Consider the following 15,637-nt stretch of genomic DNA (forward strand, 5'->3'; position numbering starts at 1 on the left):
CTTGATATCCAGTTCACTATACAAAACCCCACTTCTCAGGCACTCCGAAAATCGCAGTGAAAACTTCAAAGGTTACAAGAACATCTTAGCATGGCCATAGTCAAGATCTTTCTGAATCAGCTATGGGCTTGTGGCCGTTTACAGGGATGGATGACATTTGTTCGATCTCCTTACGAGATGCCTCCCACAATTGCTGCTCAATCCCCAGCTTACTCAGCTCCAGCAAGCCTCTCTCAGCTGAACACAAGCACCATGAGTTTTATAAACTTGAAACTCAGAAAACTTACAATAATACAAGAGACATGCAAGGATGTTGCAACTATGTTCATATCTTAAAAAACTTTAAGTCGCATATTTTCTAGCAGAATTTTCCATATTTTGCTATTCCTTAAACTTGATTCAAGGTTTTAGAACATAGGATGCTTGAAGAATTGGACTGACCACTGATATTGAATACCATGTTGATAGTTCTCTTACATATGAATAGTTGAACTTTGTTATGGAATTTGACCACAAAAAATTGAATTCTGCTTTACCCCCTTTCCAACCCCCCCCCCCAAAAAAAAGGGAAAAGAACAACACAGCAAAAACCTTTGCACTGCACATCTTCCAAGACCACATGCAACTCTAGAGCTCCATTTGTTTCGATTCAATATTTCCTGGAAATCAACTACTGTCCATATTTATTTTGTATTTATGATATTTGTCTTTTTTCTGGGTTGTACATAACAAGGAAGAATATTTCGACATGGTTGAGTGAAGAAAGAATCAGGCTGGTATCCTCCACAGGTGCCAAGTGTATCCATGTAGAATATACCACCACTTATTTGGGGAGACAACATCCTGAAATTTAAAATATGATTTCCTTCTTTTTTTTTCCCTTCATAAACAACAATAGAATAATATTATAAATAAAATATAAATTTTTTATATTGCATTTCAGTAAAATATTTTCTGAGTTTTGTCATACAATTTTCAATTGCTTCTATAACAAATCCTGGAAATATTTTTTTGTTGAACAAATGGAGCCAGGGTGATGAAAGATTCATTGGCCTAAATTTTGGACAGGCAGTTCTTTCCCCTCCCCCCCCCTCTCCTATAACATCGCGACCCACTGATGAAGGTGTAGCCACATTTACATCAAATATGATAATAACTGAGCTAGTTTCTAGAATAATATAGGCTAAATAGTGGTTTCCTATGCTTTTTTTTTATTTCAATAACTAGAAAATAATTCTCACAATTGAACCTAATATAATTTGTAAAGCAGAAATTACCATCAATGGCATCATGGGAAGTAGGTGATTGGTTGCTACGACTGATCCAGGATTGGAGTCTTTCATCAGCAATATCCTCCTCAACTCCATTGGCTTTGGCTCGTCTCCAGAAATATGTAAGCCATGCCTGGCAAAATTTACTTTGAGGTAAAAAGAATATGTAAAAGCTTAAAACTGATAGTATCTCTCTACTTGAATAAAAAATTTGATCACCTAGAAGAGTACTCAAATGCAAGGAGATTCATTAAGACTTAAAGAGTTCATGTAAAACCAGGTAAAGCATGGTTCGTACATCAGGCTGGCAGCCACCATGGGGAAGACCCAAAGCCAAACCTTTTAGTGTGAATACTGCACATTTGCATAATGGCAAAGCAGGATTCAAGTAACCAACCCCATTTAGTTGGCACAAGCCTAACTTGAGTTGACACCAATAGAATTCATTCAACACAAAAATCCTATCAATAGCAAGTTTTGAGAGAGACAAGAAATAAACCAGACCTCCTTGAAAGCAACATCTTCAGATTCCTCTTGGCTCAACTCTGCAAGAAAGCACAGATCTCAGTTCCGTGCTTTCTGAAATACAAAACAAAGAAATATAGTTTTCCATGATGGAGTTTAGTAAGGGTAACACGTGTAGATAGGCCAAACTGATATTATCACTTTATCAGTGTTATTAACCACAAGAACCAGATACGACTCTTTTTCAATATTCATAAAGAATGAAGCACAATGATTCTGCCTTTAAATTACATATCAGACGGGCAATAATATCACTGACATGGTTACAACTTGCAAAAAGTATAGAAGTGCAATGTCATAGCTGTCCCCACCTAAGAGATCAACTCAATCGGGTAAACTGTAACCATCACAATATAAATTTTAACATAGGGTTAACTCCTAGTGCTCAAGTGGTCACGGGTTCGAGTCTGGAAATAGCTTCTTTGAGAAAGCAGGGGTAAGGCTGCGTACATTATGCCCCTCCCCAGACCCGTCAGTGGCAGGAACCTCGTGCACTGGGTATGTCCTTTTTGTAACTCCTTGGTGGGACTGGGATGAATGACTAAGGGCAACACTTTCATTGCCAAAATTGTCTCTCACTTTAAGTTTTTGGCGTTTTTCATCTAAGCAAATGACAGACTCTGAAACATATTCCTTGGAATAGAGTTGTTACCAAATGCCTCCAGAAACTTTGGATCGCCAGGTGACTTGGGATCTGATGGAACAAGCAAGAGAGTATTTAGTCCACAAAATTTAACAAAGCTCTACAAATTAGGGAAAGAAAACTTAAAACTAATTTAACAAAGTAAACCAAAGAATAAAATAGAAATACATTCATAATATAAGATTTATAAATGAACAAGCACGGTGGTTGCAATAATTGGGAATCCCACTTGGTCTCCACAGTCCACACACTACGGTCTTTGTGCTTGGAGTACAATGAATTTCAGAAGGCTTACTCACCAAATAAATAATAAATAAATAAATAAAAGGAAGATTATCTAGAGCAGGACAACTACAGAGTATGTGATGGAAAGAATCCAATATTGTGTCACATCCTTTGGATGGAACGCAACCTTAGAAGATGGACATCCAACTCCCGCTCTTTCGACATGATTTGGAAGGCCATCTTTTTTGATGTTTCATCTAAAGTTAGATCCCTCCCCCTTAAGGATGTGAAGGATTCCCCAAGGAACAGGCTCATTGTTGTCTCCTGGGGCATCCCTTCTTCTATCCTAACCCCCAACTAGTTCTTACTTCGGCTTGTACATTCCTTCTCCTTTCTTCGTAATTAAATTTTTATTCATCCAAAAAAAAAAAAGATCAAAACCAGAAAAAGTGCAAAGGTTGTATGGACTTGCCCCCATCAAAGGCATGGCATTCAGCCATGTTCAAACCCTAGGATGGAAAGACTGCCCAAAGTTGGGCAGACTTAATCCCCTCCAAACACATGTCAATCAGCCAATGTTCAAATAGGATGGTAAGATTGTGTGATATTTCAATCTCCTAATGAACTCAGCTGATAGGCAACTGAACCAATGCATATACCTCTTTCGAAGTTTGAAGAATCCAAAATTAATGGAGCAGGAGCATATTCAAGTGTTCGTAAAGGTTCCATAAAGGTCATTTTTCCCCTTAAAATCTAAATGAATAATCCCTTATGGTGAATTACAAAGAACAATCCCCAGTTAGTAGGATTAGCTAGGAGGATACCTCCTAGAGTAGAGGCTTTGCTTGATTGTTTGCTCACTTTACTGTGGAAAGGATTATAACAGTCGATCACTTTAAGGACTCCAACTGGCAAACAGGTCTGCTGTCCAAAAGAGGAAGCAACCTTTCTGCACATTGTCCCAAGGCTCAGGAGACTTGGTCCTGCTATTTAAGGGCGTTTGAACTTGAGTGGATAATGCTAGAATGGATCAATCAAGTGTTGCCTTGGTCACCTATCCCTTATATGATAGACGAAAAAATCCCTTGGAAGATACTTCCTTCTGGAACTTTTTGGGGGATTCGGGAGGAATAAAAACTGGAATATCTTGAGAAAACACTCTTCTGAGGATTTTCATAAATGGCTGTAGATTTTTCTGTTGGACTTCAGGAGTTTAAAGACGGAGAACCTCAACCCCTTTTTTTCTTCTTTTTTTTTCAAGAGGGGGGGAGGGATTGAATGTTATCCATCCAGTGGGAACGATGGAAGAAAGTGATTGCATTTTGTACGTTTTGTATGGGAGGTTGCATATCCCTTTGAGAAGCATATCCTTAAACTTGACAAAATCCTTACCAATCCACCCGGGGCGAGGGGGGGGGGGGAGATTGGAGGATTTGGACACCAATGACACATTAGATGTAACAACTGATAATGTTGGAAATAATTCTTTGTTTATAAACAAAAATCATTAACATCTTCGCAATATGGAGAACCCAGTAAGGGATTAGTTGAGTCGAATATCAGTTTCCCCATATAAGAGAAGTCGTCAATATTGAATAAGAACCCCAAACAATATTGAAAAGGGAAAAAAAGGCATTAGAAGATCATAGATTAAGTCAGGCAAATCATTTAATAGGGTTCAACAAACCTGAGCCGGATTGTCGAACCAGATTTGGACGCCGATGTTGGGCCAACGCAAGCACGACAGCATCCTCAACCTTGAAGTCAGAAGTGTAAAATATAAAGAAATAAGCATGCCAGTCAACATGTTTCGCCAAAAAGACAAGCAAAAACATAGGGTAAAATACCTATGATGAAACTAAAATTTTACAAAATTTTACGAAGGCTACATTTTTTATCATCACAAAAATAAAGTAGGGGTATAAATCTCTCAGGCATAAGACTGCAAAAAGAAAATTTTTTCTCTTGATAATTTTTAAATTTGTTTGTATTTAGCAATAAGGACTGTAAAATCAGGGAACAGAATATACATATATGTTCATTTGATGCCCACAATTTGCACGGTAAAACATCCAATACTGTTGCCATTGAAGGATAACAGATTTAGAAGAGATGCAAACAACCTGAAAAGAAGCCCCAGCAAATCCCCTTGCCACAGATTTCTTCTCAGGAAAAGGGCTCTGAATCTTAACTTCCAAACTTCAAAGTCTGAAGAATGTTGTCACATAAAAAAAGAAAAAAAAAAAAGATGCCTGCTGCATCAAAAGGTTGAACGAAAACTTGGGGGGACCAACAAAAACATAGAACTTCACAACCAAACTCAAACATGGAAAATGATGCAGTACAAGGCTAGCCCAAACAGGCCCCTAATTAGTCCAGTTGGGTTAAGTTATAAGCAGCCAAACCAAGTCCTGTTCTGGCCATTGCCTCAAGTCATAGTCAGGCCCATATATTGGTTATACTTAAGCCCATGTTCTGCCCATGTAGCCATCGACCAACAGCAATTAAGGGAGATATTTTGACAAATTTGTGGGCCCCATGAAGACAGCTGGCGTGGGAAAGATGTAAAGCTGCCAAGATCTTTTGAGTGTCTTATTTAGTTGCTATTCATGTGATGCAGATCTGAAGACTTATGTCCGAAAGAAGAAGAAAAGTTCCAAACAGTCCAAGTAGTTGTTAGAGATGTTAGTAGTTAGTAGATTTCTATACTTAGTTTTATTTTGATGTAATAAATTGAATTGGTCCAAAGCTGGTTGAAACAGTGGTTCAATTTAAGTGGAATAAGTAGTTTTTATTTTAATTGTTTTAGTAGGCCATGTGACTTTTTAAGTTGTCATGTGACAACTTAATTGTCCCCCTCCTCTCCATGGTTTTGAGAGAGGTGTTGATGTAATAAAAGTCACCTAGGGGTCTTCTACTCCTAAGCTGAATAGGATGTTGGCCTTTTGGCCCTTATAAATAAATAAAATTGTGGGGCTCCTCTTCACCTCACAATTTGAAAAATACTCTTCAAAGCTGCTGCTGCAACTTGTCTTCTCCAAGGAGGGGAATTGTCTTGTGTTTGATCAAGGCTGATGGAATCAATGTTTGATTTGATTGATACCTTGCGGCTTCCGGTGGGAAGCCCGGGTGGTTCGTGGTTACTTTTATCTTCTTCATTCACTGTTCTACATAATGGGAAAAATAAGCAAACCGATGTGTACCCGGTCGACAAACACAAACAATTTTTCTCTTCTTGAGTGAACCTAATAGGAAGCAAACAAATAGAGCAATATGGAGCAATATATATTGAACACAATGAAGGTAATAACCAAGCTCCCAAATCAGCAACTCAATGCATCACAAGCACACACATGAACACCATCAATTTTTAACGTGGAAAACCACCTCAATGAGAGGAGTAAAAATCACGGGACCATAATCCACCAAAATTTCACTATCTCCAAATAATGAGAATACACAAGAGTCTTCTCTAATAAAGCTTAGAGGCATACAACCATTCCAAACATCAAGAATAATATATCTTTGGCATCTATCATCAACAAGATGAACTCCAAAAAGAGGAATGAAAGAAAAAGGAAGAGATCTCACCAAAACAGGGACAACAAGAACGTAGTTATCAGACTGAGTTAGAGAGCTCTAAACAACAATCGCACCGTACAGAATGTAGAGCTGTCTTACGAATCGGCTGTCCAAAAATCAGCTCAAACAGACCATGTATGACCATCCGATCGAGCTCTTGAAGTTGACTGCGCAGAGCCTCCACAACCAGAAAAACTGTTCACCTCCCCCTTTCTTCTTCTCTTCTTTTCTCACACGACCAGCCACTCTATTCTACCTCAATAAGACCAAAAATGAGGTAATACCTCATTAAACAAGGCACTGGACAAAAATGCCCTTCATATGGGCTTTAACCCTAATGGGCTTCACCAAAAAAAAACTTTGGGCCATCCTCCACATGGAGGGAAACCCAACCCAACACTACATTCAAGTTCTGGTTTCAAGAATTCTCTACATCAACAAATCTGATTTCAAGTCTGTTCATCATTAAACAAGTATGTCTGAATTCCCCCAAACCCTAGTGATGCAGCACCAAGTAGGAAGAAGGAGAAGAAGAAGTCCTGAATTAGGGCTTAGTTTGGAGCCATAGCTTTAGGATTGCATTCTAGTATTTTTTTCATTCCATACTTAGTTTATTTTTCTGTTTTTCAATCGAACCGGTTCAAATTGGTTGCTTCCAATTGGTTCAATTGGGTCAATTTAAGTTATTTAGCTAAGTGTCTTTTAACTTAAGTTAGTAGGGTTAATTAGGTCTTTTCAGTATTTTAAGTTATAATTTTAGATAGTATTCCCTTCCACGATTTATGATGGAAAAGGTTAGATTGTAATAGGATTTGGCTGTTAGCCTATTTTATAAATATTCAAATCGTGGGAGGCTCCCCCAGAAGTTTTTATGAAAAAAAAAATCGTGTTTGCTTGGCTGCCATTGTTGCTGCTCCTTTGCTCCTTGTGAGTGTGTGCATCCTTGTGGTTCTATCAAGGTGGAAAGGGTTTGGTGGAATCCAGTCGACTCTTTACACCGTGACGGCTGGGAGGATCTCTCTCTGAAGGTGGTTCCATCCTTCATTGCTCAAGCTTGCTGCCAGTGGAGTTCTGCTGTAAGTTTGAATTTTAAATTCTGTTTCCATTCCTTTTCCTTCCCCAATCGATTCCCTCTTTGTTTTTTTTTGTTTGAATTCCATAAACCCTAGTGTTTTAGATTCTATCCAGCCAATTCCTATCATTCAAATCCCCTTAAATTTCAGACTTAACATCATTACATTAACCCCTCCACTCGATCCAGATTGCTGCCCCCATTCCTAGTTCAAAACCCTAAATCCCCTCACCTCCATTAAAGCTCCACAAGCCTTAAAATTCCCACAGCCTAATCTAACCATCAGAACCAGCCCAAAATTTGTTCGAACTTCCCTCCTACTGTCCCCTAAACTCAACCTCAACCCCAGTCCTAAACTCCCATTAGAAACCCTAAATTCAATCTAATTTCTAAAACCTCAAACCCAAAACCCTAACCCTAATTTCTGAGATTTTAAATTCTAATCTAAACTTAATCAAACCTAGTTCATTACACTTCCTAAAACCTGCCTAGTTTAATCATATAAACTATATTCCCATTACCCCACCCTAACCCTAGGATTTTGACCTAAAACTACATTTCTGTCCTATTGTAACTACAGAACCAGCAGCCCCTTAGTTCTTTGTTATTGGTCCTGGTTTAATTGGCTTCTAGTAGGGCTTTACCTTATCTAGAACTACATTAAGTAGTATCAGAGCCCATGGCTGAATCCATGGCTGCAATGATCGAGATGTTCCAGAAGTTTGCTGCTGAACAAAGGGCTGCAACTGAAGCCCAAAAGGTTACCACTAATGCAATCATGGCTAGATTGCAACAATTAGAAGAACAGAGAGTTCCCCTGACAGAGACAGCAACTTACCTATAGATGAAGATAGGTACCAGCTCAATTCTGTGGTCCAGAGACTGCCTGACAGAGATGGGGATACCAGAGATGATTACAGAGATCCCAGAGATGGATACAGAGTTCACAGAGATGAACCCAAATATCACAGAGATGGATACAAAGTTCACAGAGATGAACCCAGAGATCACAGAGATGGGTACAGAGTTCACAGAGATGAAAATTTGTGTACTTAGTTGGATAGCTATGTTTCGGTCCTGTGGGCATTCTGTTCTATTACCCTTATCTTACCTACCCTAGAACACATCAGAAAGCTTCCTCAAACAAATCCATTTAGATCACATCATTGTATATTGCATAGCATGTAATTGAATGAGACCAGATACATAATTAGAATCTACAAGGGAAATGATATCAACTTACGCGTGATAGTTTGCCAATGGAACACTAAATTCTGTCAGTCTAATTTGAACAATGTTGAGGACCGTGGTATTAGTATAATAGCATCTTACATTAGGTTAAATTAGGGTTTCCCTTTATTTCATTTTTTACCTTTTTACCCTCTTTGGTTGTTAATTCTATTATAATAAAGAGGACCTTTGTCATTAATGACAAGTCACAGCATTCCTCAATCTCTGATTCTGTACTAACAATCAGCACAATCTGAACATTTTTCTCAATTTCAGAACAGCTGCTGCTAGAACATCCTAACCATTCTGCTCTTCAAGTGATATTCTACTCTTCAAGTCTACTGATGGGACCTTTTGGTTAATAGGCAACCCAACTTCAGCTAGTAGTGTGTCCTTCAGAAAAGGATTAACAACTTGCACTGGTGAGAAACAGTGATTATGGACAAAAATCAGTGAGTCAATAGCTGAGGTTACCGTCGCTCAGTGAAATGCTATGCCATTACCCATTATCAGAATGACGTTGTTTATCTATTCATTGCATTCTATCACTCCTCCCATGTTTATATGTGTTTTCTCCAATTGCCCTTCAAAAAAATGTATTACCTTTTATACCCCTAATCTACCTAATACCAATTTCTCCTTATTTATTATCTTATAGTAGCAAATACTACCCTCATATCTTATCTTATAATATTGAAACAACCCCATTCTATGACATAATAATAGTGCAAATGTCACCCTCCCCTTATTCACTTCTACCATATTTTATATCGAAGCAAACAAAGCCAAATGAGAAGGAAAATGAGAAACCGAAATTTTTTTTGGGGGGGGGGGAGGGGGGGGGGGGTGGGGAAACATTCAAATATTGAATAAAAAAGGAGACCTTTAAGGAAGCTAGCTCCCTCAATCCCATCTCCACTGAAAGCATACTCTCAATATTGCCTTCTGCTGTTAGATCACTCAAATCCCGAACAAGTTTGCTCCGTTTCTCAGGATCAACATCACCTGCTGAATGTTTGTAAATATGATGGCTTATCCATAAATTTGTCATAAAGAAATAGAACTGAAAATTATATTATAACCAGTTTCTAACATCTTCCCAAAGAATTGACAAAATAAAAGATATGTATGCCAGTAAGATCAATGCACTATGACCAACCATGGATCCAAGATTCCTCTTTAGCCTTTTGTCCTGCAGAAATGACAACTTCAAATGGAAGAGGCGCTAATGATGACCAGTGTTCATGTTTTGACACTGCAATATCTGCACAGATACCTAAGAATGGTAAAAAGAAACAAACGTTAAAGAGGAAATCAAATGCCACATAACAAGTATCAGAGAATAAAACTGATCATAGGTGTCTGACACGGTGGCTTCCAAAAGCATGTTTATATGAACATGAATAGATGCAATAAACGACCCTACAAACACAATCCCTAAGCGAGTCACTTACAGAAGCTTCTGTCAGGACTTTAAGTTTGTGAAATTGAAAACATGTCACCTTCTAATCACGTGGAAAGTTTCAGCCAAAAAAAGTTTGCCATGCGGTAAAATTTTACTTTGAAAATTGTTCATAAATCAACATGTTGAGAAGGATCAAGGAAATGTTTGAGTGCTAATAACAGAAAGGGAGATGTCTAAAACATGGTAGGCCACCAAATTAGAGAAAGAAAATTCAGCCGGTCTCTCCCTCTCAAACAGTTGGAATGTAAACAGCCCAGCACATAGCTCAAAGAAGTGACCCATGGACAGAAGCTTCTCTAAGTGGAGGCATGGTCATGTGTGACATGAATAATAGTTTGCACGCACGCATGTAATAAGTTCTGTTCTGCCTAAAAATAACCACAGGCATGCATGCAACAAGGTTTACAATACATACAAATTTCTGAGAATGGAGTGCTCATGGGTTACACAGTTCAAATGCAATGGGGGAAAGATGATGCACACAATCCTTTTCTTCTCCTCCACATTTTTTTTCTTATTCTTGTGGCATCATTTTTCCCCCACATTTTTCTTCTTATTCTTGTGGCATCATCTTTCCCCAACATTTTTCTTCTTATTCTTCCATCCTTTTCCCATATTTTCCCTGTTTTCCCCCTCTTCACCATTGTTTCTGGGCGCCAAGACAACTTGGGAGCTGGGAGCCTAGGACCTGGTTTCCAGACGATGCCTTGACAACCATGTATATCATCTATTAAAAAAAAAGGGCAGCATATATCACAACTCACTAGACATTGATCTCCTTGAAGAATCATATAGGAGACTATTTTGGTTATGTAATCCTTCTTAGGGGCGTATTGGTGCCTATGCTATCATTTCCAAATTTCCATTCTAAATAATTTATAATCTTTTCACACATGCTAAACATATTTCCCCGAAATATTTCAATATCATGATCAAAAAAACCTTGCATGATTTTCCTGCCCAGACATTGATTGTGGAGCCATACTCTACCCCATATTGATTCCTATGGAAGTTGCAAGCTGAGATTGAATGGTAAAATAAGGATCTTTCAAACTATTGATGTACCGACACACGTTCCAATGGAAGACATGTATATGCGATATTAGATATTGACTAGTTATATGTGAGCTATTCATCTGTCTAATTTTCCATCGCACTACGAATATAGATGGGTATTCCAATCCAATATAGAAGTCCAGTTTCGTCTGCACTGTGGATTGAATGAATAAACAGATGAAATCAAGCATACGTGTACAGAAGAGAAAGAGCGAAGAATTAAAAAAATAGTTTAGCTCAGAACAAAGATAATCCAACCACCCCCACCCCCGGCAAAAAAAGAACCGAACAGATTGACAAAGGCCTCAAGGATACGAACTAAAAACGAGAAGCGGGCGAAATTCCCGCCAAAGACTGAGATGTTCAGTTGACTCTCCCCCTTTGTGAGGTTCGGACCCCTATGAGAGAGCAGAAAAGGGAGGAGGAAAGAGGCCCTGAGGTCCCAGATGAGGCTTGTGTTATTGAATATTTTGGCATTGCCCTTCCCTAACAGTACAAGCTTTTAGGTGAAATGGTAGCAAAAATGGTATCAGAGCAGGGAGGTAGAATGTTCGATTCTTGGGAGTGCAAAAATCGGGTAAGGGCCAACACTTCTTCTCCCTTGGTGTTGTGCGAAGAAATGCCACATGAGCTCCACATGCAAGGACCATGGGATCTTGGCCTACACGTGCAGGGGAGTATTAATGTATACATTGACGCTACCCTTCCCTAACAGTTAGAGCTTTTAGGCGAAACGATATCGAAACGTTTGGTATGAGAAACATGGTGGAACTCTCACGGCTCAAAGGGTGGAGTATGATTGGAGGCAACCCTTGCAATCCAGGAGCCGGAAACCAACTAATAGATAGTCCATGTGTCCCAGTATCAGCTTCTCCCCCCTCAACCTTGAAATGCATTCGAGAATTGGTTCAAGCAACGATCTTCAGAATTGATTCGCCACTCGAGGCTATGAAAGGTTGTTGAAAGATTTGTACGTGTTCCCAGAAGTTGCCTTATCTCAGCATGAGCAAGTCTGTTGTATTCCCATATCGACAAAGTCATGATGTGCCCATTCCTATGGTCATTCCTTTAATACCTCTGGCTCTTGGGAGTCTTTTTGTAGGATACTTGGCCAAAGTGTGACCTGTTAGCCCATAAGTACTGTGACAAAGCGATAGGGACCAAATTGATTACAATTGACATTTGATTCCTTGATTCTAATTTTTTTTTTAAAAACTCATGTTCACTTTAATTTATCATGTTCATTTTAATTTATCATACCTTAAAAAAAAACCATTTTATGTAAGGTAGATGCACAAAACATATATTGCATCCATTTTTATAAGACACAATAAGATCAGATGGTAATGTAGTCCTAGATTGGTAGGAGACCAACTAGGAGCCAGTAAACCAGGATCTGTTATGAACAGGTAATCCAATTGGGGCAGAATATGATTTTAGGTCACAATTAGGGTTAGGGTTTGAGGTGTTGATAATGCTAGGCAGGTGTAGGGGAGTCTATCAGTGAAGGTTACGTTAAGTTTTAATGGAGGAATGTGTGCTCGAATGAATTGGTAGCAAGTTAGGTTTAGGGTTTTGAAAGGTGGAAGATGATGGAATCTAAGGTTTACAATAACAGGAAATAAAGTGGTTGAATGGGCTTAATATTTAGGTTAAGTGTGGGGAGGGTGGAGGGGAATATATGCTGAAAATTACAGCTAAATCAGATGGTTAAATCTGGAGTTATAGAGGTTTCCTAGTAGAGATAGGAGAGAGGGGTAAAAGTATAATTTCAGACAATCGGCTGGGTGGATGGTAATGAAATTTGGATCAAGTCACTCTTAGAGTTCGTGGAAGATTCAATTAAAATTTTAGCAGGTTCTATCGGTTAGATTTGGCTGGGCAGAATTCTCGCGAAAATCACCTTGCATGTGACCTTCTAGAAGGGAAGAAGAATAGTTACAGGTTTTCAGTTTTAGACTTACTTGTGGATGAAGAACAGATTGGATCTAACTTGGGGTGATGTTGTAGACTTGAACAATGCTTGATGATGTAGAATCACTCTTGAAATAGAACTTGAATGTAGAACTTGAACGTAATAGCAATGGAGAAAACAAATAACCAATTCGAACCACCTGGGCTTCCCACCGCAAGGTGTCAATCAAATCAAACACCGACCCCTTCAAACGATCCACCCAGGCTTTATACCGTAAGGGGTCGATTGGATCAAACACCATCCCACCAAAACCTTGATCAAACACAAGACAAAAATCTTCAATGGAGAAGAAGAGCAGCAAAAAGCTTTTCATTAATATCAAAATTCATGTTCAATGTTTGCCCACCTCACAACCTTATATAAAATACTCAAAAATAGACTCCTACTCTAAAAAGGAAAGGCCTAACCCAATCCTAACATATTAGGTAACTTTTTTTTTTATTTTTTATGAATCTATTAGGTAACTTAAACTGACTAAGAAACTGAAATACTAAAGGAAATAGACTCAAAACATGGCTGGACTTATAGATTCCTAATCCAGCCCAACTTACATAACAATTAAATAGTCACATGATCACTTAACCAAATAAAAAAAAATCTACTAACTAATCCCATATGTAACCTTAGTACCCATATTTTAGACCCATAAAGTAGCCTATTACATAGAAAACCCATGAGATCAAAAGCCCAACATGTATATTACCCAACCCTAGCCTTATTCCTAATAAAAGAAGCCCAGTTTGGTGATAAATCTGCATCAGATGGGCATGGTTGGCACTTAACAAAACCAAGGAACTAAAACTCGTATCAAGTACAGGTTTCGACTAGCAAAATTTCCGAGTTGGCTCGAGATCTCTCGAGGTGGGGTAATTTTTTTTTCCAACTCGATGGCTGGTTTCAATGGGTTTTAGACCGATTTTGGGGCTGAAACTTGGTACTAATCCTATTTTAGGACATTTAAGCACAATGACACTATCAGATTTTGCAAAAACGAAGTCCAAATAGGAGTTTCACTTAGTGGGAAACCAAGACAGACACTTACTTATACCAGAAACCAGGACAGACATTTATTTATGCCTAATATCATTTAAGTGAATGTTTTTGTATTAGTATTTCATTTACTTAAGACATTATTCATAAATAAGCAAATATCCCTATTTGAATCTAATAAAAATAGTTAAAAAATCAAATTCCAAAAGGAAAAAAAGTCAACCCCCCAGTTCAAGAACAACAACTGGATTTTCGGCGGTAGGTGCAATTTTCAACTTTCTAATGTTGGGGTTTTCTCAAATCTAAAAATTCCATAAATCTTAATATGGTGAAACATTGCTAAAAATTCCATAAATCTTCATTCGTTTTGATGTCTAAAAAAATATTTTCATTCAGAGCGATTTTGACATTCGCACTCACCAAATTAAGTTTGACCGGTGCATAACTCCTTTAATATAAATCTGATCTAAACACTAAAACATATATTTTTTTACGGGCTGATGTTCTCTGTGCAGCAGTGCAGACTGCGGCCAGACACATGGGCTGGCCATTCAGGGGGCAGGATGGTCATTTCGCCCACCCCCATGTGTCTGGGCGCAGCCTGCGCCCCCAGCACAGAGAACATTTGGCCATTTTTTACCATTAAAAGAAAGCCCCAAGAGCAGTAGGTGATTAAGATTACCATGTCGTACAGCTAAACCCCAATATCGAGCAAGCCAGCATCTCTTAAGGACAACTTCCTCCTGAAATCCATATCCAAAATATACATTAATATCTTAAAGGAGCATATAAATAATAAAATCACTAACGTGGTGAAAGGTGCGTACCATCTCTTCCTGAGTCAAGATCATTCTCTGAGTCATTGAGCGAAGAGATTTTGTTTCAGATTCTACTTCTCGAAGCTGTTCCACTGCAGCTGCAGCCTCATCTTTTGCACTCTGATTCAAAGAAAAAGCAAAGTGTAGCAATGCAAGTACTGGTAATCAGCACCTATGCACAAGATAGAGAAGAGAAAGAAGGAGAAAGGAGAGAGAGATCAACGGAGAAATATGGGGGGAAAGCTTGAACCACAATAGAGAGTGAATACTTCTATCATGGACTAGCCTTCACTTTTATATTAACTAAAAACCAACTCTTAGTAGGACATCCTACTAAGAGTCAAAGTCTGATCATAATAGGAAACAGCTAGAATAATTACAATAGGAAATAACTAAGGAGACTAAAGAGACATAACAAACTAAACTCTATCCCACGGTACACTGTCCATGGAACACAACCCATGAAACACACTTTAACACAAAGCACTATAATACACTATTGACTATACATCATAAAATGCTAGAGTTAGATTAGAAATATATGAAAAGTAAAAATAGAGCATGAAATCCTACAGATTAGCATATGTTACCTCAACTTCAGACCGAAGAGCTGCAACTTCTTCATCTCTCCCATCCTTTGATTGTTTTGCGGCTTTAAGAGCAGCCTGACACAAGGAATTTTGTTTGTATAACCATTAACAATAGTCCCCATAACAAAGGAAACTCCCATGCCACAGCAGTCTCAAAACTTCTCCATCAGCAAATTGGAAATAAGTATAGGTAAA

The 15,637-nt window shown here is 38.4% G+C and overlaps 1 protein-coding gene across 3 annotated transcripts in view; it reads right to left on the reverse strand.

The window, feature by feature from the left end:
- The window catches only part of LOC122671714 (coiled-coil domain-containing protein SCD2-like), a 29,005-nt gene continuing 13,368 nt past the window's right edge, over positions 1-15,637 (reverse strand). For all 3 annotated transcript variants that reach the window (XM_043869098.1, XM_043869100.1, XM_043869097.1), the window contains 10 exons: positions 15,443-15,517; positions 14,862-14,972; positions 14,717-14,777; positions 9,708-9,824; positions 9,432-9,553; positions 4,352-4,421; positions 2,449-2,490; positions 1,776-1,816; positions 1,278-1,404; positions 1-237 (listed from right to left, as the gene is read on the reverse strand). In XM_043869098.1, coding sequence (XP_043725033.1) covers positions 101-237; positions 1,278-1,404; positions 1,776-1,816; positions 2,449-2,490; positions 4,352-4,421; positions 9,432-9,553; positions 9,708-9,824; positions 14,717-14,777; positions 14,862-14,972; positions 15,443-15,517 — 903 coding nt within the window. In that variant the 3' untranslated portion in view covers positions 1-100. The remainder of the gene's footprint in view (positions 238-1,277; positions 1,405-1,775; positions 1,817-2,448; positions 2,491-4,351; positions 4,422-9,431; positions 9,554-9,707; positions 9,825-14,716; positions 14,778-14,861; positions 14,973-15,442; positions 15,518-15,637) is intronic.

The sequence above is a fragment of the Telopea speciosissima genome, chromosome 8, assembly GCF_018873765.1.
Source record: "Telopea speciosissima isolate NSW1024214 ecotype Mountain lineage chromosome 8, Tspe_v1, whole genome shotgun sequence".
Classification (NCBI taxonomy): domain Eukaryota; kingdom Viridiplantae; phylum Streptophyta; class Magnoliopsida; order Proteales; family Proteaceae; genus Telopea; species Telopea speciosissima.